Source organism: Alosa pseudoharengus, unplaced genomic scaffold, assembly GCF_046254945.1.
Source record: "Alosa pseudoharengus isolate Yale_2024_CS ecotype anadromous, Long Island Sound unplaced genomic scaffold, YU_APseudo_1.1 YU_APseudo_1.1_scf_12, whole genome shotgun sequence".
In the NCBI taxonomy this organism is placed as follows: Eukaryota; Metazoa; Chordata; class Actinopteri; order Clupeiformes; family Clupeidae; genus Alosa; species Alosa pseudoharengus.
In genome coordinates this window covers 35,414,944-35,441,694 of record NW_027468587.1, presented here as the reverse complement: position 1 = coordinate 35,441,694, position 26,751 = coordinate 35,414,944, and the positions used below count along the sequence as shown (strand labels likewise).

Below are 26,751 nucleotides of genomic sequence, written 5' to 3'. Positions count from 1 at the left end.
GCGCCTCTGTGCAAGTAGCGTTTCCGCCGGAGGATCCCCGCTGCCTGGCAAAGGTGGAGCACCTCGATGTTGATGGTGTCGGTGGAGGCGAACTGTCGAAGTTCAAGGGGTGTGTACTGAAAACCCCCCATAGCCAAAACACAAACTCCGACACGGCTTGATGCATCAGCCAGTCCAAAGTGTGCAATTTAATCACCTAGCTAGCACGAAGCCTCAATCTCCGGCTGGTCAGTCAACCGACTAAACCAGCAGCTGGACCGACTATATGAACCCAGCGTATTCAGGATAGAAAAGGAGAGAGACACTAGCAAGCTCGAATCCAGCACAGCTTCCACCACACAAGCAGACAGCAAGTCCAATAGCAGTGAAGGCCTCGCTGATGGCAATCGGCAGGGGGGGAAAAAAACAGCGGATCACCAGGCGAAAAAAAAGCAGCGCAGGTAGAACTCGGACTAGAGGCAGACTTCATAAAATGCAATAAAAGTGTGGAAAAACAAAATAAACCGTTTAAATAAAAAAGGCTATCTATAACTGTACAGCTAAATTAACAAATATACAATAATTGAAGAAAAATAATCAGGAATAAAATAGTAAAATATTTAAAAAATCCGAATAAAAACAGGTCAGACGGAGCGGCTTGCAGCCAGCGTCCCCGTTACTGCAAGCCGTATACATACCGAGCGGAGCAGAGCTGAGTGCAGTTACACCCCCTTAGCCGTGGTAAAATCAGCATAAGTCACAGACTTAAGTGGGTTATTGCGTTCCTAAAACTGATACCACATTAACCTGGCATGGTTTCATTACAGGAAGAAAGAATAAAAGTGACCTGCACTGATTGCCGTAACAAAAGGAATAGATGAATAGAGAGAATCATATGATCGTCAAAGTTATGAAGCCCCTCAGTCCATTCCTGATATCGGAAGAAGTTCCCACAGACCCCACGCTTTTTACAGTATGTGGTAACATCTGAAAGATAACAGACAGGCATATACTGTTTTAATATGGCATGACGTCAGTTAAACAGGCATAACTGACGTCATATAGTCGGTTCATAAGTGGGTATGTCGTGCTCGTTGTTCTATCCATTATGACAGTCTCGTGACGCTGGCCGTAGCGTGCGTCGATCAAAGGCCCACCTTCTCGTAAAAAATGATTTTTATTTCTTCGGCTGTTGCAATTGATATCAGTGGTTAATATGAGTGCCCTCAGTAAACAGCACAACAGACAGACAGCAAACAGTTAGAAACAGTCACGCAATTGGCTTCTTAAGATATCGCGTTCGATTGCACTGACTACGCTACCGGACACCGGTAAAATTAACGGAAGACCACGTGCTCGTCGTGAAGCAGGATTAGAACCTGCGACGCTGGCACAATGCTTGAAGTGCTTTGCACAGAGACGCCCAGTCCATTGTGCTACGGGAGCGCTGTTTAATGTCGTGCTCGGTGTTCTATCCATTATGACAGTCTCGTGACGCTGGCCGTAACTTGCGTCGGCCAAAGGCCCTCCTCGTAAAAAATGATTTTTATTTCTCCGGCTGTTGCAATTGATATCAGTGGTTAATATGAGTGCTAGAAACAGTCACGCAATTGGCTTCTTAAGAGATCGCACGCACGCCCTCCCTCGCGATTGCACTGACTACGCTACCGGACACCGGTAAAATTAACGGGAGAGGGCGTGACAGCGGTCACGTTGTGAAGCAGGATTAGAACCTGCTACGCTGGCACAATGCTTACAAGTTCTTTGCACATTGACGCCCAGTCCATTGTGCTACGGGAGCGCTGTTTAATGTCGTGCTGACAGCGGTCACGTCGTGAAGCAGGATTAGAACCTGCGACGCTGGCACAATGCTTCACATAGCTATCCGCTAGCCTGGGTGCCAGCCGAACTTAGTCCCGCCCACAACATTTGAGGTCTGGAAGTTCGGTTTGGCATTGCTCCGTTGTGGAGCAACTATGCTCGCCAGAAATCTGGCGGACCAATCAAATCGGGCTTTACGATGATGGACAGGTGAGCAACAGTGCCTGGTCTATCACGCCATCTCAGCATGCTAAGTTTGATTATGTTTGCAACAAAAACGCTGTGGCTAGAAGGAGACAGTGGCTTCTAAGACCCCATTTGGAAAATGCATATTATTTCAATGAGGTTTTATCTCTGAAAACGATTATTTCTGAAAATGTGTGCCAAAGTTGAGATGTGGGAAAACTCATGGTTTCACTTTCATCAAGGGAAAACAGCATGTTGCATTGTGACATGTTGTTCCCTCGTTTGTTTGAAATCTCTGATTGACCTGTTCGAGGGATTTGCGACAGCCTTTCCCAGCTGTTTATAACATGTTTGTAGCATATCAGTGTTCAACAGAATTATTTTTAAAAATGGAGGGGATAGGCTATAGGCTATCATTTTTTTCTAAATAGCCTACGCTACTACATATCTCCTAGATTTCGCTAATGAGTGTTGTAGGAGATATTGATGGCACAACTTTTACAAAAGACCAGAAAACAGTGTTAAGGCATTTGTGGAGAAGAAGGATGGTCGTGTGTTCTTCCTACACCTCACGGTAAGCTATTTCGTTGCTCTGATTGGTTAGGTCTATCCAATTGAGTGCAGAGGCATTCCCCCCCTGTATTGGTTGAAACACACCCCATAATTATGTCCCAATGGAGCAGTATCAGAATCATATTCTGACTAGAATTGAGTATGGCTACTTTAGGTTAATATTTTGCCCCTTCCGCCGCCAAAAGTTGACATGTGAATACATTGTGCAAATTATGTTGTGATCTCGTAGATGGAGTGAGGTTGGTGTGTCGTGATTCGTGAAGCCTTGCGCACATGCAGTTCTGCCCAAAATAGATGCCCGATAATAAGTGCCCAAAAAGCGCTGCAATATGGCCGCCGAGTGGAGGGACCTATGGGAGGGACTTGCCTAAAATGACTTAAAAACAGGAATGATGTGGAGTGCAGTCTGGCCATTGTGTCCATAGGCTGAGTCTATTGGCTTAGATGTAAGGAAATAAGAATGAAAGTATAGTGAAGAGCTCAAAAGAGCCTTCTGGAGGAGAGAATGGGAAGAACAGAGGAGCAGGGAAGTGGGGGCACTACAGGCTGTGGAGGAGCAGGGGAGTGGTGAGGAGCAGAGGGGAGCAGGTGAGTGGTGGCACTACAGGCTGTGGAGGAGCAGAGGGGAGCAGGGGAGTGGTGAGGAGCAGAGGGGAGCAGGGGAGTGGTGGCACTACAGGCTGTGGAGGAGCAGAGGGAAGCAGGGGAGTGGTGGCACTACAGGCTGTGGAGGAGCAGAGGGGAGCAGGGGAGTGGTGGCACTACAGGCTGTGGAGGAGCAGAGGGGAGCAGGGGAGTGGTGAGGAGCAGAGGGGAGCAGGGGAGTGGTGAGGAGCAGAGGGGAGCAGGGGAGTGGTGGCACTACAGGCTGTGGAGGAGCAGGGAGCAGGGGAGTGGTGGCACTACAGGCTGTGGAGGAGCAGAGGGGAGCAGGGGAGTGGTGGCACTACAGGCTGTGGAGGAGCAGGGGAGTGGTGAGGAGCAGAGGGGAGCAGGGGAGTGGTGGCACTACAGGCTGTGGAGGAGCAGGGGAGTGGTGAGGAGCAGAGGGGAGCAGGGGAGTGGTGGCACTACAGGCTGTGGAGGAGCAGAGGGGAGAGCAGCAGCAGGAAGAGATGCAGAGCAGATTGTGTTCTGCTGTTATCCCACCACTAACCTAAAGAGGGCACTGTTACAGTCAAATGCACTCCAGAGCATTGGACATGTCCAGAGCCCTTAAAGGGTTGTTCAGGATTTTGGACATAGAACCTCATTTCCCAGTTAGCAAGTGTGATATTTATCAGTGGAGACCGTTTTCAACGCGTTTTATCCAGTCCTTCTAGTTGCAAAGGACATGTGCCATTCTTTTTTTCATGTGTCTGATATGCAAGTGAAACAAGTTCCTGAAGGGTCATAGTGGTTGTTTTTCTTCTGAGATCCTTTTGAGGATGTCCCACCTCAAACAATGACATGCTGACCATGACTCTTGTGTCTAATTTGTCTTGCCCATGTCCCATGACTCCATAAGAATGAGACCGGTTAGGTTGGTTAATCCTCCGTGTTCAGAATATTAAACAACCATCTGATGGTGAGATGTTGATCTAAGGTGTTCTTGGAAGATGGTAATTGTCATGATATCAGGAAATGCTGAACTTGGAATTATATATTGGAGGTATTGGTTCATTCTAAACAATTCCTCAACAATTAAAGAAAGACATTAAGATATTAAGGTTGAAGCAAAACACTATGCTATGATATGACATGAATGATGCTATGATATGATTCTGGCTGCAGCAAGCTAGTCCTATACAATAATGGCTGTAGCAAGCCTGTACAAAGGACATAATTTCGTGGATATGAAAAAATGACTATTTTCGATTACAATTCGATTTTTCGATTACAGTACAATTCATTGGATACTTTCACATAATGACATGTTATCATCAGCTCTGTTCAAATGACGGGGTTCATGGGACACTTTCATCAATTTTTGAGTGTGTAGGAAGCCTCTAACAGTTTTTGTATAATTTACAAGTAGGATAGAGACCCATTTGGGCAAGAGACAAGACCTTAAGCAATCATTGATGGGTAGTGCCCCCACACACTAAGTAACACACTATGCTCACTAAATCACTTTGCTCTTTGCCCACCGTATAAGTAAGGGCTCGTAATGTCTACATACTAATGTTGATAAGAAGCACCAAACATCTCTGGAGGTTGAGGAATGAGGACCAATTAAAGGATATTGACTTATTGGCACATTTCTAGTTAAAGGTCCCATACATTTAATCTCTGGCTATTTAGAGGAAGAAAATACTGTTAGACAACATTAAATCAATAGGACAGGAAAATTGGTTGTATTTTTTATATTACAAGCATGACAAATAATCACAAAGTCAGTCTTATGGACGTGTATTCATCTTTTAAATCTTTTGCAGTCATTTTCATTGTGAAAATCCACAATTCTTACTTGTAGTATAGATGTACGCATGAAGACAGAGTACGGTTACTTAAAAAAACACGCTTACCTGCTATATGCACAGTATTTCACTCTTTATAAAGAATATTCTAAAGTCATAAGATGTTACATCTAAAAGGCCCAGTATTGTCAGCCCTGCAGCATGATGTCCAACACAACACAACTGTTCCAAGGTTATTCCACATGCTCTCAGCAGGCTGCGGCTCTCTTGTGATCCTGGTGGTCTGAAGGTCCCAACAGCCTAAAGTGCTGTCTCAATCTGCATAATCTTTAATCTAACAACCTCAACATAAGAAGTCTGTTCTTCTCTATATGGTCAGATAACATCTAATAATCTCCCTAATTCACAACAATGAAGCATTTTTCACATTTTTCCCCACATCTTTATTTGTGAAATTGATATACAAAATTGTCCAAGTATTCAATGTAGAAGATGCAAGCTAGAAACCCTTTGGAGATGCTTGGGCTATTCACGAGAATATGAACACTGGACAGTTAATTTGAACACTCCTCTAGAAAGGAATAAAGTAAAAAGTATAGGGAGTTTCTTTCTACAGTGAACTACACAATAGCCTGTTGAGCTTGACCATTGAATTCCTGAGTTTTGTTAATGAAATAAATCAGGAATAACATTCTCTCTCTCACACTCTCTTTGTGTGTGTGTGTGTGTGTGTGTGTGTGTGTATGTGTATGTATGTGTGTATGTGAGTATGTCTACATCATGCCTTCGTCCTCGCCTTCATTTATCTTTTTGCTCTTCTTCTTAGATTTTTTTATGGCGATAATCAACACGATAACTGTGGAGAAAAAATAGATTGCATTGACATAAACCACTGAATGATCGAAAAACCCACAAAATGGAGACGCTTTCGAGGTATTGCTGGTATATGAAGTGTTTTGTTTGCTTCCTTACCAATGAAGCCAAGGACTCCTCCCAGGATACCAACGGTCTCCGCCACAGAAAGTCTTGGAAGCTTGAGGGGCTCAATGAAACATGACCCGAACTCGGTACAGTTGCACACGTTCACTGTCGTGGAGGGAGTGAAGGAGACACACATATCAAACAGAACACAAGACAATCCAACGCTGTGAATGTGTGCTGTGCATGAATGAATGCATGTATGCTGATATCTTTTCTATGTGTGTACACTGTCTCTGTGTACGTGTGTATGTGTGTGTGTGTGTGTGTGTGTGTGCATATCTATGCTCACCTTCAAATGTGTGTGTAATCCCCATTCCAGCATTGTCTTTGATGTTTATAGGCACGCCAAATGTCTGGTCGGCAGGAGGGACCTTCTTTAGGGTCAGGTGGGCAGAGGTTCCTAAGAAACATAACAGACAGACCACACAGAAACATCACACATCATACAGTACATTCAGTTCACCAGCCTGGAAGGTGAAAGAGGAAGTACTTGGGCAGGAAGTCCTTAGATGCAAGACTAATGGGAATATGAAGTGGGATATAAACTGGAATTTGGGAGAATTTGGGTTCAGAACCAGATGTTCTTCTGATATCCTGTTGAACCTCATCCCATTGTCAGTCAGATGCTGTTTCTAACAGTCCCTTTTTGTGTGTTTGCATGTTTTAAATGTGAATTCTGAGCCTTGTCAAAGAAGCTTTTCTGTCACTGTTTGGGACAGACAATACAGTCTGTCTGTCTAACTATCTATCCCTTTAATTCTGCTAACAGGCTGTGTGGACTGACGGAGGCCTCGTGTCCTGCAGAGGGCAGCCTAAACCCAGAGCCTCACCGTCCACTTGCGTGACCTCCCAGTTGGGTGAGCGCTTGTTCTTGGTGCCAAGGCTGAACGTGAAGGGGGCGCCGAAGGGGTCAGCATCTCTGTCCTCCGCCTTAATGACCAGCGGTGTCTTGTGGTCCTTGACGCAAACGAAGGTCTGGGTCACCACCATTTTGGGCACGTTATCGTTTACATCCACCAGACGGATAGCCACTTCCTTCTCGGTCTTCATGTCTGGAGCATCTGCAAAGGACAAAGGACACGCCAATCAGACCCTTCACCAGCCATGCACTCTCAGCCCATCACCAGCATTTAGTATGTCACCAATGCACTCTTTAAAAAAATCTAAATAAACTATCATATCAGACAAGATCCTATAATGGCCAATAATCTGCTTTCTTTTTTGATTAAGATAAATGTGCTGCCTAATCAGCACATGTGTGGTGTAGACAGGGACAGATGTGTGGGGTATACAGATGTGTGGGGTAGACAGGGACAGATGTGTGGGGCAGCAGAGCGCGAGACAGATGGGAGCTTCCGTGGCGTACCCTTTTCATAGGTGATGACCATCAAAGTGAGATCCTGAACCTCCTCATAGTCTAGAGCTGCCTTGGTCTTCAGTTGCCCTGTGGCTGAGTCGATCTCAAACCAGCCTCTCTCATCTCCCTCCAGCTTAAATCTGACCCACGCAAACACATGAAGTCATCACACACTCAACAGGTAAACATGCATCAAACACCACAGACACACACACACACACATACACACACACAGTGTTGAATTTATTATTCATTGTTTGTATTCTGAGAGTTGCTCACATGATCTCCTTTCCTTCTGGGTCGTGGGCCTTGATATCCAGGACCGTGGCTCCCACGGTCAGGTTCTCTGGGACACTCACACGCAGCAACTCCTGGTCGAACACAGGTGCCTCATCCACATTGTCGACATCCACTGTGACCACCGCTGTGGACTCTGCGCCATAGTCCATCCCTTTGACCAGGGGCTCAGGATTTCGAGCGTGAATCTGGAGCGTGTAGGTGCGGTGCTCTTCAAAGTCCAGAGGCTAAAGAGAGAGAAAGAGAAATGTAGTTGACCTCTGGGACAACATCTGACTCTAAGACCCTTGGGACCCTCATTGGGCCTTTTGGTCCTATCTGCCCGTTACCTTGGCAATGGTGAGCTTTCCCTCTCCTGTGGCTTCATCGATGACAATGGTGAAGACTCCATTAGGATCGCCCTCTGCAATGGTGTACTCCACCTTGGAGCTCCCTGTGCCAGGGTCATCAGCATCGGTTGCCTTGACGGTCAGCAGCTCAGTGCCAAGCTCGGTGTTCTCTGACACGCTAATCTTCCCATACTGCTCCAGAGAGAAATGCAGGGACAAGAGCAAACAAACTAAACACATACGCTTGAGTCCTACATGACTTCAGAAAAGACATATGCAATATCATTCAGGTCCATAGAACCCAATTGTTGTATAAATATATATATACAGTACCCTCCAGAATTATTGGCACCTCTGCTAAAGTTGACTAAAAAGAGGAATATATAAAAAAAAATCTTTTGGAAATTGATCTTAATGCCTTAAGTAAAAAAATGGGGAAATATCCAACCTTTAAGGACACCAATTTTCTTTGTGAATGAATAATCTATTATAAATAAATAAATGTTCTTCCTTAAAATACAGGGGTCATAAGTATTGGCACCCCTATGTTAAATTCCCATAGAGGCAGGCAGATTTTTATTTTTACAGGCCAGTTATTTCATGGATCCAGGATACTATGCATCCTGATAAAGTTCCCTTGGCCTTTAGAATTAAAATAGCCCCACATCATCACATACCTAGAGATTGGCATGGTTTTATTTTCACTCATTGAGCTCAGTGCAAATCAAACCAGCTAATAGGCTAACTGAAATAAAACCATGTCAATCTCTAGGTATGGTTTTCTAGACATTGCTTAAATATATAGATATAGATATAGATGGTCCCACTCTCACTTCCTACATTTGTTACATGTACATAAAGAATCAACTTCAGTGTGTAAAAATGGATGCAGCATACTGAAGGGTTAGATACACTTACATTATTTTTCTCAAACAAGGGGAGCTCATTATTGATGTCAATGACCTTCACACTGATCTGGCACTGTACAGTCTTGGCTGGTCAGACAGAAAGAGACAATTTAGACTTAAAACTGGAGGAACTCCCTCGGACACACCAAATGAAAGAGTCTGAACGTAACTGTGTACAACATTAGCTACAACATTATATCACTATTCAAAATGAGTGTGTGTAATGTAGACTACTATGATGATGATGTAGGCTACTATGATGATGACTAATGAGTTTGTAGACGTGTGTGTTTGTGACTACGTTTATGTTTATGTTAATAGTTCTTAGCAGGCATTTTTTTCATACAATAACATCGATAAACATTACATTAACATTAAAATGAACAGGTAAACAGGTAAGGTAAACTCATATAACCTAAATAAAAAAAACAGTATTAGTAATAAACTAAACAGAATTAATTTAGTAATGAATAATAATGAACATAAACATTTACAAAATGTGACTCTAAGAATGAATTAGATGTGTACGTGTAAAATGTGTGTGTGTGTGTATACATTAGGTGAGCTGTCGTAAGTGTGTGTACCTGGTGTTCCTCCATCACTGAGAGAGAGGGTGAGGGTGTACTCAGGGGTGACTGACCGCCGGAATCCAACCTTGGCCACTTTAATGTCACCAGTGAGGCCATCGAGAGAAAACATGGCTGTAGCGGGGGTCTGACTCAGCAGCGTGTAGGTCAGCAAGGCATTTAGTGTGTTCTCGTCATCAGCATCATGGGCCAACAAACGACCCACTACACTTCCTACCAAACACAAACACAAGCACACACGCACCCATGGTTACAGCCATCACTGGACTAAGAATCTGTCGATGGTGTGTGAGAGTGCTCGCTGTCCTTACCCACGAGCTCATTCTCTTGCACTTCAAACTCCTTGATATCACCACACTCTGGAGCATTGTCATTCTCGTCTTTCACAGTCACATGGATCTCCATGGGCCTTTCCAAATCCAAACCCTGGTCATCCTTTGCAAACACCACTAACACATACTATAGACACACACACACACACACACACACACACACACACACACACACATAGATGTATGCAATTTTCCTCAATTTCCCAAAGCGAAATACAGATACACATGCATGTGCATAGAGGTGTGTGTGCTATGTGAAGTGCTGGTAAATGCTGTTATGATTACCATGTCTTTATCCTCACGGTCCAGTGCCTCGGTAACATAGATTTCTCCATCAGGGTTTATACTGAAAGGAAAGTTGGTTCTCTCCTTCTGACCCAAACTGTATATTGGATTAGGGTCATTAGATGTCACCTGCAATGGACAGACACAGAATAGAGAACTTAACTAACTACTAGAGGCTTAACTAACTAACTAACTATTAATTAACCTAACCTGTGCTCAGATATGAGAGACTATGGTCAGGGCTATCATTGATTATTTATTGATTATTGTTTATAATTAATTAGACTGTTCTACAGTATTACACAATAATTGTGATTTATTTCAGGTATTCAGGTATCAGATGTGACTAACCGTGGCAATCAGCATGGGGTATTCTCCTTTCAGATTCTCTGTGATCGTGATTGGTGCAGGGGCTACCCACAGGTTTTGACGGATGACCACATTAACCCGTGTGGTGCCAGACAGAGCATTTGGTGCTCCCCCCATATCCTCTGCTATCACTATCAAGGTGTAGTCGGGGTCAGTCGTAGCACCCACCTGCCGAGACTCTTCAGATAAATAAACGCATAAACAATTAATGAAAATGAAGTCACATCTTAAACATTAAATACATAGCCATAGTTGCCAAACACTTTGGATCCTTTCATGTTTTAATACAGCATTAACAAACAGAATGGTGATAATTACCATTTATAGTAACAACTACTAAATAGACAGACAGATGGGAGTTCTGTTTCATTTTATGACCTTTTCATTGATGTTTTCATCACAATAATATTTTCCCCTGTGTTTTAGATTGTAAGTGTCCACAGCACTAACGTGTTTCCCTACACTGGTACAGATGCATTATGTATTCTATAGATTTATAACTGCATACACCATATGTCAATACCACATTTCAAAGTCCTTTCATTTGGATTTGGCCTAAGTTAAGCGTGTACATTCATCATTCCATCAGGGCTGAAAGATGGCAGCTAAATCCTCTCAGCTCCTCCGCCATGTGAGGCTCTGCAGCGGTCTGTGTGGCTGAGCGTGACTGAGTGATGGCCTGCCCAGATGGTGTGAGCGTCCGGGTCAAGCCCTCGGAGCTGGGTCCCACACGGCCGCCTACATGAATGCATGGGTGAATGTCTAATCATCTTTCCGGATTGAAATCCAATCCTCACCAGCCACAATAAGGAAATAGATGGCATCCAGCTAGTCTCTGTATGGCATCTGTATGGCAGCTAGTATGTTCAGGAGCGGCATGAGGATGCTAGAAGAAACAGCCCAGACTGACTGTGCTGCACCTCAAGGCATGTACAAAAGGCCCCCTCTAGAGTAGATCCATACTTTTCTTTTCAGTTAAATGACACCCATGTTCTTCCATAATGTCCTTTGACTCTCCTTTCATTTTGTATTTTCCAAGATATCCCCTCCTTCCACAATACACCTCTACACTCCTTTATTCTTCCGCTATTTGGTTAATGTGAGAGAATGTGAGCTCTCATTTGCGGGGCTTACTTGTAATCTGATTGCAATCTTTATCTCATCTATTAGAATGTAGGAGCAGCTTTAGAGAGGACTTCATTATGGCCCGTGGCACGTTTCTCCCTCCCTCTCTCACTTGCAGTCTCATGAGCGCACACTCTTAATCCCAATCCCAGGGTTCCAATTGCAGCTAGCGCATAGCAGCAGAGAGCAAAATTTGCAATCTGGAGTGAGCAGTTGAATGGAGTCTTGTGTGTGTGCCTGCATACGGCTGGCCTTAGTGGTTGTATGTATGAGCAGAAGGACAATGAGTGAGACAGTGTATTTGTACTAACCTCTTCTAAGAACGCAACTGAAGAAAGGGTTTTGCTCATATGGAATATCATGAACTGGCGAACAGAAGTCATTAAACTTCTTCTCCAGTACTTCACGGCTGCCACGTTCTTCACCCCGACCGTATCTCAACCCTGCACGTGCTTTAAGGAGCCTGGCACCTACACACACACACACACACACACACACACACACACACACACACACACACACACACACACACACACACACACACACACACACACACACACACACACACACACACACACACACACACACACACACACAGGTATTTAAACAACAACTGATGGCAGTAAAATGGAATGACAGTTACTGTAGTGTTGACTTCAGTTATCAGTGAAACTGCACTAAGAAGTGAAACTGCCCTAAGAAGCCCACGAGTATACATGCAATTATCTATGCTGTAGTGTGGAATAATACACTATGAACATACACACCCATGTTCTACCCATTTTACACATAAGAAAGATCACACAGGCACACACACCTACACACACATATAGATACACACAGTCACACACAGACACACACACACTTACCATCTTCAGTAGTGGAGATCTCCCCTGTCTGTGGGTCGATCTGGAACAAGGTTTCTGTTGTGCTTGGAATTACTCTCATAATGCTGTACCTCAGGGCAGCGTTGGCAGTATTGGGGTCATCAGTATCAGATGCAACCACGCGCACAAATGGCATGCCTGCATACACACATACACATACACACACACACACACACACACACACAATATCATGAAGACACAAAGAAAATAATCAGTTGCTCAAGCAGCATGCGACGTCTGTGGTATAAGGTCTGTGATGTATGTCTGTGTGTACCTGCCGTCGAGTGCTCCATCACCTCTCCTACGTACTGATCTTGCTCAAAGGTGGGTGCATTGTTATTTATGTCCACAACTGTCAGGACTACATCATATGGTCCATCTACTGTCACATCATCTGCAAGAGCCTCAATCTTTCACACACACACACCACACACACACACACACACACACACACACACACACACACACACACACACACACACACATTCATAGATATGAGCAAATAAAATAAAAAAAGCCATATATTTTACATATTTATATAACACTGTTTTTTTTTTTTTAAATTAATGTAAAGGACCAGTCCTCACAAGTAATGGCTATCAGTTTGAAATTACAACATAATGAAAGAACTTTGTTGCAATTTAGTTTTGTTCAGGCATTATCAATCAACCATCCAAATGGTTGATTGATAATGCCTGAACAAAATCCATCCAACCATCCAAATCAGTCACAAAATGCAGTCCATTTAGTTAGGTTAGGATATTTTATTTATTTATGTATGTTTATTTGACAGGGACAATGCTCAATATATACAGTAATTGGGCCAGATTATAGCCACAAGGCTAATTTACATCTGTTGTCCCTGTCTGCTGTGGTCACCTGCAGTGAGTGTGCTTCCTTGTCGGACCAGACCAGTTGTTCTGTGAGGTACAGCCAGCCGTCTGCAGATATGCTGATTTCCTGCAGGTCTCCGCTTACTCTGTATGCAGTCACACCTTCTACTTTTGACACAAACTGTACAAACACACACAAATCACACACTATTCAATCACACACAGAACTGCCCTATTGCCAAGGGGATTGTCTCATTATGAACATACACATTCTGAAAACACACACACCTGGTAGATGGGATAGGGAACTGTGGTAGCTTCAGGGACGAGTATTGCCTTGTTTTCCAGTGGGCCCTTTAGGTCCTCCAGAGCTATCCCATGACTCTGCAGCACAGGATTGGCCAGGGAGTGACATATGACATGATATATATGACAAATAGCAGACGTACATATTAGTGCTTATTTTTACAGTGACCCTTTGTATCAGGATAGTGCATTTTGTGTGCACAGTGAAAAGCGAACAACATGCCCAAGCAAACACTAAGGCATTGCTGATTAGCTTGCTAATCAATGTAAAATGCTGAAATATATACAACTCCAAGCACAAAACTACACAATGTAGAGCCCATGCAGCCAATGGGAATGATAGGCTTTTATACACATGACCATAAACCATAAATTGCATCATAAACACCAGCTGCTTAAAACACACCTTAGACAAACATGCATAATGTTGTTTTAGAATAAAGATCATTGACGCTATCAGTGTTGTCTGTTCAGAATTTTATGATTTGTATGCTTGTGTTCCTACAAGTGCATTAACTCTTGATTATGCAGTTACAAAGGAAAAGTAAGAAATAAGACTGGAACGCCATAGATGATTGTGAAATCAAAGGGAACATGATGACTCTTAATGGATGAAGTATGACAGACGAGAGATAACTGATACAAACACATTATCCAGTTTAACACATTGTTTTAAGTTCATGTCTTCCAAAACCAATGAAGAAATGCATAAACTCACAGAGCTAAGGAGGAGGGCTAGCAGCAGTAGATGTTTCATCATCACACCTGAAAGAGACAGAGTGAGTAAGTAAGTGGTGTGTGTGTGAGAGAGAGAGAGAGAGAAAGAGAGTTAATAATTGTTATCGTGTACAGGCTGTCTGATCAGACAGACTTTGAAGCGAAACCAGTTTAACCTAAGGTGTGCCAGAAACTTTTTTTTGTGTCTGAGAAACTACTGACACACACATTTCAGAGAGGACACAGGGTCACGATGAAGTATAAAACTGTACCAGCCATTGTAATTTCCCATGGATTAGCTACATTGTGTATAACCCGAGGGACAGTGTTTTATACTAATTAAAAAGAAAGAAAGAAAGCATTAACCGCACCTGTGTATTAGCTGCCGTTTCCAATAGCCCAGTGAATCAGATTCAGATTGTGCTTTAATCATAAAGAAGAATGAATAAAATAAATGAATTTCCATGTATAGCCCACCCCTGTGTATCAACCTCATATCTGTAGACATTTGGCAAAATCATTGAATAAACCTTGGTTAATATCAGGAAATGATGGTAGTGGTAGTTAGAGGTGACTCAGTAGTCATCTACTCATTCTTTATCTTGTGTCACAATGATCCCACTCCTGATTAAATCAGAAATATCTGAGTTAATATTGCTATCTGAAGTTCATCTCTGAAGATTGTGTTAAAAAGGTATCTAGACAAGCATATGCAACAATTCACACAGATTAAGACCACAAGGCCAAAGGAAAAGAAAGGCCACTTTTCAAAGAAAACTGCTCGCTCACTTAAAGAGATGCTAACATGCTAACTTGCAAGCCTCACTCTAAAATATATATACCGACCTGTTATGGGCAGATAGCCAAAAGGTCACAGCTATTAAAAGGATTGGATTAAAAGAAAACTCTCAGGTTTGTCCAGTGACATCTACTGAGATTAAGCCATAAAACAGGGAAGGCATTGACCCTTAAAGGAGAAAGAGAAAGAATGTGATCACTGGTGTGTCAATGTCACCTTGTCTCTTTCTGTCTATGAGTAACCTTCCGTCTGTGATAGCATGCAACCTCTCTCTCTCTCTCTCTCTGACCCTCCCCTTTCCCTCACTCTGTTCTCTTCACTTTCTCTTCCAGTTTGCCATACTGAGGAAAGACAGGTTAAATGGGTCTGATCGCGTGGTCATTTAACCTTCAATAGACCTGTGCTACACAAGGTGAAACTAGACAGCTGTGGATAGGACCTCAGGCTGCTGAAGGCCTCGAATGGACAGAATGCAGAGATGACCTCTACCAAGTTCATCTTTTTGTCTGCTCACTTACTCAAATTAACACACTAGCACACTCATAGACACCTAAATATTGAAATATGCACCCAGAAAACCTCTTAACAACATTAATCTTAATTAAACTTATCCAGAGGTCTAAATGCATAATATTCAGGTTTACAATGCAAGTACATCAAATCAAGGCCAAGTCCACGCCCTACAGTCTCAAAATCGACAAAATCTTTGTATCTCCTAGACACATACAAGCACACAAGTTTACAAAAGAGCGTTTTAGGAAAGGATGAATGAGGAGAAATGAAAGATATGGAGCATATGAAGTAGAGAACAATAGAGGCTGATCCAATCAGAAACATACCTTCTCCTCTCCTGCCGACTCAGTGACTGAGACTCTGTCCTTCCTCCACCTGTCAAACGTTAACTGTTTTTATAGAACCTAATGATTATCTACAGAACGGCCCTCTCTGACTGTGTAGGAGGGGATATGTGCTACAATGGAATAAACCAGGGGTGTGCTCACTTCCTGCTGACACAAGCACACACACATCCATGCCAGGCACATGAACATTTCTGAATATGTATGGAAGATGTATGTCATGGTGTGCATGCAGTCTCCACATGAGTGACTGAGGAAGTGGTTAGGCCGTGGAAGGCAGGCTCTCTGGAGCGCTGTTCTGGACTGCAGCTGATGTGTTTTTGGAACTCTTGAGTAACCCAGCAAGACTTGGGAGACTTTACACTTTGATCCCGACAGCCTAACAATGGCACACATATACTTACTATCTGCACACCAACAGGGTTACAAATTGGCTACTCAGATATTATTTTATCACAGATAGCCATATTGAACCATTTCTATTGATTAACAAGGATAGCAAAGTCCTGTCATGGTCTACTGATTATGCATGGCATAAAATACTTTGTTAAAGTTCTCTAGTTCTGCTATGCAGACTATAATGGAATAGAAGAAAATATGATCCCCCTGCTGAAAAAAACAGCTAGAGACCGGCTTATGCTAGCTGGTTTCAGCTGGTCTTTGCTGGTTTTCTTCCAGCTCTTTGCTGGTTGGGCCACCAGGTGGACATGCTAGCGTGACCAACTGAGGAAGCTGGTCATGCTGGTGTGACCAGCCTGTCATGTCGGATACAGCTGGTTTAAGATGGTCATGCTGGTGACCAGCCTGTCAAGCTTGAAATTGTTGGTGTAAGTCACGCTGGTTTGCTAGAACGACCAACATAAGCTGGCATGGCCAGTTAAACCAGCAATGTAGACAACACCAACTAAAACGACCAGCTTGATGTGATACGACAAGCAAAACCAGTTACCAGTAAACTGGGTAAACCTCTAGCTAGCTGGTCAACCATCATAGGGTGGTCAAACAAGCTGGTCAACCAGCAAACCACCTTAAGCTGGTCAGGCTGTTTTTTTCCTGTTATAAACCTGGAAATGACTTAAATCTGGCTGCAGGTAAGGTGTTTGTAGTTCTCCACTTATCTGTAATTACCCAATACTCTGCTAAATACTGATCATTTCAGACTTATAACACGCACACAAGCTTAAGCAGACACAATAGGTGAGGAAAAATATGTTTTATTTCAGGTGGAAGCAGTGCTTTAAACCAAAAGGGACAGTACACATTTAAAGGAAACGTTTTAGATAAAAATACAACTTTATAAAAAAAAATCTCATGCACAGAGACACACTGTCCTACCCTCAAAGGATAACTTAAGGAAAGTGCAAAGGTCACTCTGTCATGGAAATTCAAGACAGGTGGTTATCCTATCACTAATGTAGTCTGTATGGACTGCATGTAATGGAGTCTTTGACACAACATACAGCAACATACACACACACATGCAGATACGCTGGAATTACACATGCTTTTATGTAACTATACAAGCAAACATCCCCACACACACGCACACACACACACACACACACGCACACACACACACACACGCACACACACAGGGTCTAGAGCACTGACAGGTCATGGCAGGATTTGGACTTGAGTGTGTATGCGGCGTGTGTGTTTCTCTTGGCGGCGAGTGTGTGTATGAAGCGCTTAGCTCTCTCCGGAACACTCCCCTTCCGGTGGGAGGGACCATCACTGCTATTGCCACGGAGACGCAGTTGTCTGATGACGCCGTCAAACAGAAGCCAGACATTGTGCTGCATGAGGGCAGACGTCTCCACCAGTTTACAGTCAAACACTACAGCACACACACGCGCCTCTGCACATTCACACACAAACAAACAAACAAACACACACACACACACACACACACACACACACACACACACACACACACACACACACAAACACACAAAAAGAGAAAAAAAAAAACAGCATATTAGCAAGGGGAATTGTGTATGTCATATGGCTGGAGACAAACAAGTCGCTCATAATCGCTTTCACTTACCACTGATGGGCACCTCCCTGCGTCGGACCAAGTCACACTTGTTGCCAACCAGAATGATGGGTGTGTTGGCATAAGCCTCGGCCTGTCGGATCTGGATGCGCAACTCAGCGGCACGCTCAAAGGAGGCACGGTCTGTGATGGAGTACACCAGCAGAAATGCATCCACAGAGCAGACTTCAGACACAGCTTCTTCCTGCAGCACAAATAGAAACACAATAAATATAACTAAATATATAAGTAAGTAACTAACTAAGTAAGTAAGTAACTAAGTATATACATACATACTATACACGTAGGCCTACATATACATACACACAATTGTAATCACTATTTGGAAATTGAAGACCTTAATCTGAGTTTAAATGTGACTGTAGCCTAAGCGTATGTCAAATTTGTGAATGACTTACTTTCTAAAACATTTCAGGTCTTATGAAGACAGTAATTCACTTTATATTATGCTTCGGAGTAGTGACATTTAGTAGATGGATGCTTACCAGAGTATTGCATGAATCCACCAGTGTCACTGTAGCACTTTCTCCATCAACTAGAACTGTTCTCTCACACACCTCCTCTGCAAACAAAGCACAGACGTATTACACACTGTTTAAACCAATGTTTGTAAAGAACAAATCGCATAGGCTACATAAACGCGTAAGTAGGTGTCTAAAACATTTTTTTTCACTGACTGATCTATCAACAGATTTTAAAAAGAGGCAAACTCACCTACAAACATCTCACTTTCAATAGCAAGACTGTCCGTGGCACCGGCAAAAATACCCGTGAGAGCCGTTTTCCCCACGCCCGGGTCGCCAAGCATCACCACGGTGAATGCTGGAGTGCTTGACTCTGTCGAAATACCAGAATCAGTGGACATTGAACTCCAGCGCTCCCTGTACTTCTCGTCTTCGTCTGTTCCTACGCGCGTAACAGCCTCTTCGCATTGTCGTAGGCCATCATTCAGCAGGTGACTTCCGTCCGGTACACAGATACTCCATCGATGAAGCTGCTGTTGCATGCGCAAACTATGTCTCCGCATATTAGCTAGCAGAGCCATGGCGAAAGAAACGTTTTCGGTTAAATTGATTGGGAAATAATCTTATTGATTAACGCAGTATGGTACAACAACGCTTTTCCAGTAATGCATCTAAATGAGATCTCTGTCATTCCATAGAATAGAGCAAATGAAAAGAAATCCACTCCAGGAACAGACTTCGCCAGCTCAGGACACCTCTGAAGTTGTCGTTGTGTCAGTCACGACTGTTCCCAAACATTCAGTGATCCTGCTTTTTCCCATGGTAATCTTCACAGCGTCTGCTCTCTCTCTCTCTCTCTCTCTAACGGCTGGCATGCACTGCCGTTAGTATAGCCTATAATAAGACGGATTTAAACGAGGCGAGGGTTTCCTTGACGTCAAAGATCTTAGGCCTATCTGTTGGTGGCGCGACCAGTAGGTAAACGAAATACTTCCGTCCAACTTAGGATGTTGGAGCTATACAACTTTAAAAAAATAGGAAGGAATATCCGCAGCACACACCCCATTATTTTTGTTTATTAAAGTTACACAGTTGTAACTTTAATAAACAAAATGAAGGGGAGCTTGTGTGGGGATATTCCTTCCTATTTTTTACGATATCACTTTTTTATTCAGCACACTTTTGGATGTGCACACGTTACCTTTGAGCTTTAAAACCTTTAGCAGATTTTGTTACTCTACAACCCCTGACTTTAAATAAACACACCTTCTCAATTCCTCCTAAAATGACAAACCACTGACTACTGAGGAAGGCTTCATATTATTATTTTGATTAAAAACTAGATGTATACAGCAGAGCGGTACAAAATATGACTGCCGCCCAGTCCTGCATCTTCTCTCCACAAAAGTAAATCACATTTGTCAATTTGTCTCTATCTCCTACTTTCGTGCATGTAAATGAGTGTGTGCATGTTTGTTTTTGTGTATGTGTGCTTCTATGTGTGTGTGTGTGTATGGGGGGGGGGGGGGTAATGGTGTGTGTGTGCATATGCCTGCTTACCTGCATGTGTGTTTTTTTATGAGTGTGTGGGGGTGTTTATGAGTGGCCCCCCATGAATGGAATTTCATGAAACTTGGCATGCATTATGATCCTACACTTCAAATACCTTGTTTGCACTATATCTCAAATGAGTGAATATGGAATGAGTTGACATGGCCCCTTGAGACCAACATACGAAAAAAAATTGGTCATCCTAGGACCTACGGTTCTCGAGATATTCACAGAAAACTGTGTCTGGCCTACCCTCCTTTTTGGGGTCTTTCGGCGGATCAAAACGAAAATCAATGGTTCTGTGTCATCCTTGTGGGGCTATATGCCCACCAAGTTTCGTGCAGTCCGGTCTTTCAATGTCCCGGGAATCGTTGACATAAAATTACTGAAAAAAAAAAAAACTCTATGTGACTGCTACACATAGACTACTGTATGCAGTGGTCATAATTATTTTGCCAACTCCATGACAAACATCTATTATGAAGGGCTTACGTTATAAAGAAATTGGACTAATTTAACATCATTTATTCCCCCTTTTTAAATGTATTTTCTTTTTTTCTTGTACTGTATGCATTGGTGTCACGGGTACACCGCTCTATCCGGCATCTTTTGTCCTGTGTTTGTTATTTTTTAAATGTATTTGTCATGTCTTGGTGTCACGGGAACGCTTGCGACTACGCCGCTCCGTCAAACAGTTGATGGCAGCAACATAATTGGATATAATTTGCTGGTGCAATCTACTTGAGAGCCAAATCCATGTGCAAATCCATGTCTACATCTTCCATTGGCTTGATATTATTGTGTGTCCTGCACCTGCACCAGACTGAGGTCTGGACACAGAATGATCAGCCCTAGTGCTCCAACAAAAACTAGATCCAGTGTAATCCAGGCCCTCACTACTCCAAAATTAAAAATGGATTGGGTTTCTTGAAAATGTAAAATAGAATAAGGTCAGACATAGCAGAGCCCTCATACCAGTTCATAAGCCTTTATGTGATCTGTGATCAAGGACTGTTTTCTAAAGGCATTGTTGAACAACCACCAAGGTAACTGTAGGTCAACATAGGTCTATCATTTAACTGGTATTGTGCAACAACATGGGAAAAGCAACCCTAGCATCATGTATTGTTCACAACACTTATAAGGGTTATGCCTATGCTCCCAGTCAAATGTACCCCAGATATATATGGCACATAATGGGAACATGGCAAAGGGTCTGATGCTCCCAGGGTCCTATATTTCCCAGCTCTAATGGAGACCTGAAAGATGCTTGTTTCAAAAAAGCACTGGATGATGTTAATGGAATATCTGAACTTGAGGTAGAAGGGTCATGTGTTAATGGGTGTATGTTAAACAGATAATTGAACCTGTGAACACAAAACCCTACGAACATACATTTAACTCGTATGACCAGTCCAGACTAAGGGCGGGCCAGGTTCAGCTCAGCAGGACTACCTGACTCCTGCCACGCCAAAGTCCTTCCACTCGGCGGCCATATTGCAACGATTTTTGGGCACTCATCGGGGATCTTATTCGGCAGAAATGCGCGTGCGCAAGGCTTCACGACACCAACCTTGCTCCAGCGGCGAGTTGACAACACGATTGGCACAATGTCTTCACAACACACCATATGATTGGCTCAATGTATTCACATCACACCACATGATTGGCTCAATGTATTCACGTTGACGTTTTGCCGAGGAAGGGGCGGGAAATGTGTAGAAACGGCCATATTGGCATTACAAACTAACCCCATGCATTTCTATGAAGGATTTTTGAGTGCTGTGTTTCCACATTAGAGTCTCTGGCCACGCTTATGTGCTGTGGGTGCAGCTCATCAGGGCTTTCACTGGCCCAGCAGGTGACCGTCACTGGCCCAGCGGGTGACCGTCAGAAGGGTCAGTGTGTCCACGCTGCTCCCACTGCGTCCCACTGTGACCCAATCCTCTCGTCAACTCAGTGCACATGAGCTCAAATGTCTGCGCCCCCCCCCCCCTTAATTAACTTGGTACCCAACTCGATCTTTTAATCTTTCAGAGAACGAAGGCAGATGGGCTGGCCCTTTTGACCTGCACTCTCCTCCTTTTAGCGATGAGGTTCGCCCTTGCCGCTGGCACCCCGCTGCGGGCCGATCTGCGAGGACCGAATTCCCCAAAAAGCGGCTTCGGCTGTAATTTGTAAAAGAGTGCCTGACAAAAATCTAATTCAATTTAATTCAGCACAATGTGGAATTAGTCATGCAAGGCATTAGGAACATGGCTAAACCTGGAAATCATCGTCTGTAATACACAGGCTCAGATGCGCGCGCACCCACACACACACAAACACACATTTTGTAACCTTTTCTGTCCATTTAGCATTAGGGATGAGAGATGACAAATTGTAATCTGAGTTATCACAGTAAATGCTGGATTAGGTTGTTTGTGTTTCTATTTTAAGCTCTGAGATATGAGAGATGAGGGAGACAAAATGTTAAATAAGACTGCCTGGATAACTAGAATTAACACTGATTTCCATCTGTCACATTTCATATGCTTGGAGTTGGACCATGGCTGTTTATGTGGTTGGCGTCAGAAACAAAATTGCTCTTTTTGTGGTCATGAATTTATTACAATGCACAGTTTCCTATTCATAGAATTCACCACTGTTCTGCTAAAATAGGACCTGTCGTCTTATGCATTGACACTGAAACGGCTGACATGAAGTAGGCCTACAGGCAGCTGCACACTAATGCATGCTCCCACTACTTGATGCATGCATGATAAATGCATGCTCCCACACTTGACAACATCGACTGACTCAAACATTTCTACACATTCATCAGCTAGCTGGCTAACAAATAAGACAAGCTAAGCAGTAGTAGGAATGGTTCTTCATGACCTAAGTGAAGTTAAATGTGGGTAGGAGCAAATACACACAATTTGCTTGTTTTATGGGTGAAAAGGGGCATCATCTGTAGACATCATCTGTTTTAAAATTATAAAACTCAACTTTATCATTTCAAGCAAAATATTTTGCGGACCCCCTGGCTATGGGTCGTGGACCCCACTTTGAGAACCACTGGTCTAGGAAGGCATAATGCAGCTGACCACTTATCATGGAATATCATGGAAAACAACTGTAAATGTTAGTTAGTTGACAATGTCTGTATCAGAATGTCTGATCTGGGGTTTGAGGAAAGAATGCCTGTTCTATTAGGTAAGAGAAGGAAGCCAGGGAATAGGTTTGCTAGGTCATAGTTCAAGTGCTGGTCCAGTGCCCAATTAAGTAACTAGGCCGTGCGTCAGTGAGTATCCAGGTGCATGAGAGCGACTCTGCATGAATAGGATCAGAGAGGGATGAGTTACCTCAGTCTTGAAAAGCAAACACCACAGCAAGGGATTACCACTGAGACACCTCAATCCCTTACAGTAATGACACCACTAACGGGTCCCTGCCTAACCTTCCCTTCTATATTAAGACTGTGGGGCCCTGTTTTAAGAATGAACTGTTGAATATTTATTACCATTTGGCCTACTTCAAATTACACAATAAGGTCTGTTCTTGCATGTGCTAAATCCTCTTTGAAAGTCCTGATGCAACCCCATTTCCAAAAAAAAAATGGAATGTAAAATGTTCATAAAAGCAGAATGCTATCATTTGCAAATTATGTGTACCCTATATTTAATTACGAAAAGTGCAAAGACAGCATATCGATTATTTTGAATTTGATGCCAGCAACATCTTAAAAAAGTTGGGGCAAAGGGCATGTCCACCACTGTGTTGCTTCGCATCTTTTTTAAACAACAGTTTGTAAATGTTTGGGAACTGGGGAGACCAACTGCTGGAGTTTGGAGAATTGAAATGTTGTCCTGTTCTTGCCCAGACAAAGGATTTCAGCTGCTCAACAGTCTGGGATATTCATAGGCCATGTCAACACTATGATCGGATTCATTTGTATCATGCTTTCTGTTCCATCCATGATGCACCCAATGTGACAGGTCTGGACTGCCGGCAGGGCCAATTTAGCACCTCTTCTACTATGGAGCCATACTGAAGTAGTAGTAATACAGTTGAGCTCATAAGTTTATGAACCCATGATAAAGTTGACTAAATAGAGTAATAAAAAATCATCTTTTGGAAATTGATCTTAATGCCTTAAGTAAAAACAATGAGGAAATATCCAACCTTTAAAGAAGCCCTATGCAAGTCTGGTTATTCCTTCACTGTTTCTGGGTTTTCGCCTGATTTGGGCTCGCATTTTTCGCGACATAGCTCCCCCTGCAGCTTTGGTAGCAAGTGACTGTTACGCTAAACCCCCACTAGCTAGCGAGCTAGCCATCAAGAAACCAAGCTAAACACATACAGGGCTCACAATAAAACGGTCGAGCAAACACATTGTTCAAGAGACTATCAAATCACATTACAAGTTCACCCAAGGGTAGGCTACTTACAATTTCAGCAGCAACAAAGCCAAGTCGGAGTCCGTTTTGCAGTCTTCTTAGAAACTACAATCTAACTACATTTTCGAGGCCTTCCGCCGAGTCACATCCGGATTTCTTCAGTCCGGGACCAGAAAGTTGCATATTCGTTTTTTCCGCGGAGAAGCACTAGGGGGAGACGAAGCACCCACCAAACGACCCAAAAAGAACCATTAGAACGACTCTCAACCTGCATAATTAAGGTAATTTTTGCTAAAATTGTTTCATAGGGCTTCTTTAAGGACACCAATTTTCTTTGTGAATGAATAATGTATCGTTCAACTGATACAGGGGGGGAATGCCTCTACACTCAATTGGATAGACCTAACCAATCAGAGCAACGAAATAGCTTACCTTGAGATGTTAGCCTCGTGAGACCATCCTGATCTCGCGAGCTTCAGGTTTTCACTCGCAGATCAGTCTGGCAACTTTCCAATAGAGAAAATTTAGAGCAGTTCACCAAACGAACGGCCAATCAGCGTTGGTTTTGAGGCGGGTTTAGGTGTGACGCAACGAACAACATGACGGCATCCACAGATGAGATGAGCATAGCTATCGCGCAAGTTTTATTCAAATTAGAAAGTAGGAATAGTCCTGGGTAAGCTGTGAAGCTATGAGTCTCAGCCATGCAGCTGGGAGGAATTAACGACACAGACATCCTCCACGGCCGATTCCAGTTCATAATGGAGGAATATACTTTCTTCAGAAGTGTATGGCCTACCATGAAAACTTGATGGGAATTGTCGTTAGGTCACGTCACATACAAATGGTAAGTTAAAAAATGTTAGTTACGTTACCTAACTTAATTGTATGTTAAACGAAGGCATTATGAACACTTTGTTCATCTAATTGGTTGATTTGGCCCGTCGATAACCAACATAGGTGGTGATAGACAGATGGTTTATCCAATCAGCTAACCAGTATTTCCGCCCCTTCCCAAAAGTTTTCCAATGGAAAGTTCCCAGATGGATATGCAGAGCAAATGCGAAGCATCCATCTGGCGGAGTCAGGTTAGTGAGATGTAGGAAGAACACACAAACCATCCTTCTTCTTCACAAATGCCTTAACATTGTTTTCTGGTCTTTTGTAAAAGTTATTGTGCCGTCAAAATCTCCTACACTCATTAGCGAAATCTAAGACATACGTAGCAGGGTAGGCTATTAGGAAAAACTGATATTTCCCCTCCGTTTTTAAAAATAATTCAGTTGAACACCAATATGCTACAAACATGTTATAAACAGCTGGGGAAGGCTGTCACAAATCCCTCGAACAGGTGGTCAATCAGAGATTTCAAACGAACGAGGAAAAAACATGTCACAATGCAACACGCTGTTTTCCCTTGATGAAAGTGAAACCATGAGTTTTCCCACATCTCAACTTTGGCCAACTCAACTTTAATCGTTTTCAGTGATAAAACCTCATTGAAATAATACGCATTTTTCCCATATGGGGTCTTAGAAGTCATCTGTCTCCTTCTAGCCACAGCGTTTTTGATGCTAACCAAATCAACCCAAGCGTGCTCAGATGACGTGATAGACGAGGTGCTGTTGCTCACCTGTCCATCATCGTAAAGCCCGATTTGATTGGTCTGAACAGCTCTGGTTCATAGTTGCTCCACAACGGAGCAATGCCAGACCGAACTTCCCGACCTCAAATATTGTGGGCGGGACTAAGTTCGGCTGGCACCCAGGCTAGTTATTTCATGGATCCAGGGTACTATGCATCCTGATAAAGGTCCCTTGGCCTTTGGAATTAAAATAGCCCCACATCATCACATACCCTTCACCATACCTAGAGATTGGCATGGTTTTATTTCAGTTAGCCCAATAGCTGGTTTGATTTGCATTGAGATAATGTTATGGAAAGTACCCCATGCCCAAGTAGAGTAAAATGACAACCCCGAGTTCCTTACTGACAGGGCCAAGTTTTTGTAAAGGCTGTTACCACACAGCAAGACGACACTGTTCTCGGTACAGTCTCATTTGAATGTTTTAGCGCGGCAAACATCAAAGCTGTCCTCGACTTTTTTTCAAGTCGCCCTATCACCCTGGACTTTGCTTGTGTACTATGACCTTGGCCAGACCCTTGGCAGTCAGAGCCAGGAGGGATAAGCTCTGGCTGGTCTCCGTCTGACAGGACTGAATACTCCCTATGTCTGGATCTTTGTCTCACGTTTCAATAATAGGCTTTAATAGGCACGTCTGTATGTGTTTACTCACCCAGAGGAACTAAGACACCACTGAGAAAGGGGCCAGCATTCTCCAAAATAGACATTTATGATCAAACAACATGT

General features: G+C 43.2%; 2 protein-coding genes across 2 annotated transcripts; both read right to left on the bottom strand.

Annotated features, from left to right (window-relative positions):
• Positions 1-5,500: 5,500 nt before the first annotated feature.
• cdh17 (cadherin 17, LI cadherin (liver-intestine)) lies at positions 5,501-14,697 on the bottom strand. The gene is made up of 19 exons (XM_076279559.1): positions 14,643-14,697; positions 14,273-14,319; positions 13,537-13,632; positions 13,295-13,429; positions 12,690-12,825; positions 12,398-12,553; positions 11,840-11,998; positions 10,386-10,582; positions 10,035-10,163; positions 9,729-9,876; positions 9,415-9,630; positions 8,841-8,917; positions 7,923-8,114; positions 7,576-7,820; positions 7,306-7,436; positions 6,770-7,000; positions 6,229-6,339; positions 5,931-6,044; positions 5,501-5,814 (listed from the first exon to the last, which is right to left on the bottom strand). Exons 2-19 carry the CDS (start codon positions 14,312-14,314, stop codon positions 5,732-5,734), a joined length of 2,598 nt encoding a protein of 865 aa, XP_076135674.1. The 5' UTR covers positions 14,315-14,319; positions 14,643-14,697; the 3' UTR covers positions 5,501-5,731.
• Positions 14,698-17,525: 2,828 nt separating this feature from the next.
• gem (GTP binding protein overexpressed in skeletal muscle) lies at positions 17,526-19,028 on the bottom strand. Its single transcript, XM_076279558.1, has 4 exons — positions 18,698-19,028; positions 18,469-18,545; positions 17,975-18,167; positions 17,526-17,785 (listed from the first exon to the last, which is right to left on the bottom strand). Exons 1-4 carry the CDS (start codon positions 19,026-19,028, stop codon positions 17,526-17,528), a joined length of 861 nt encoding a protein of 286 aa, XP_076135673.1.
• Positions 19,029-26,751: the final 7,723 nt, after the last annotated feature.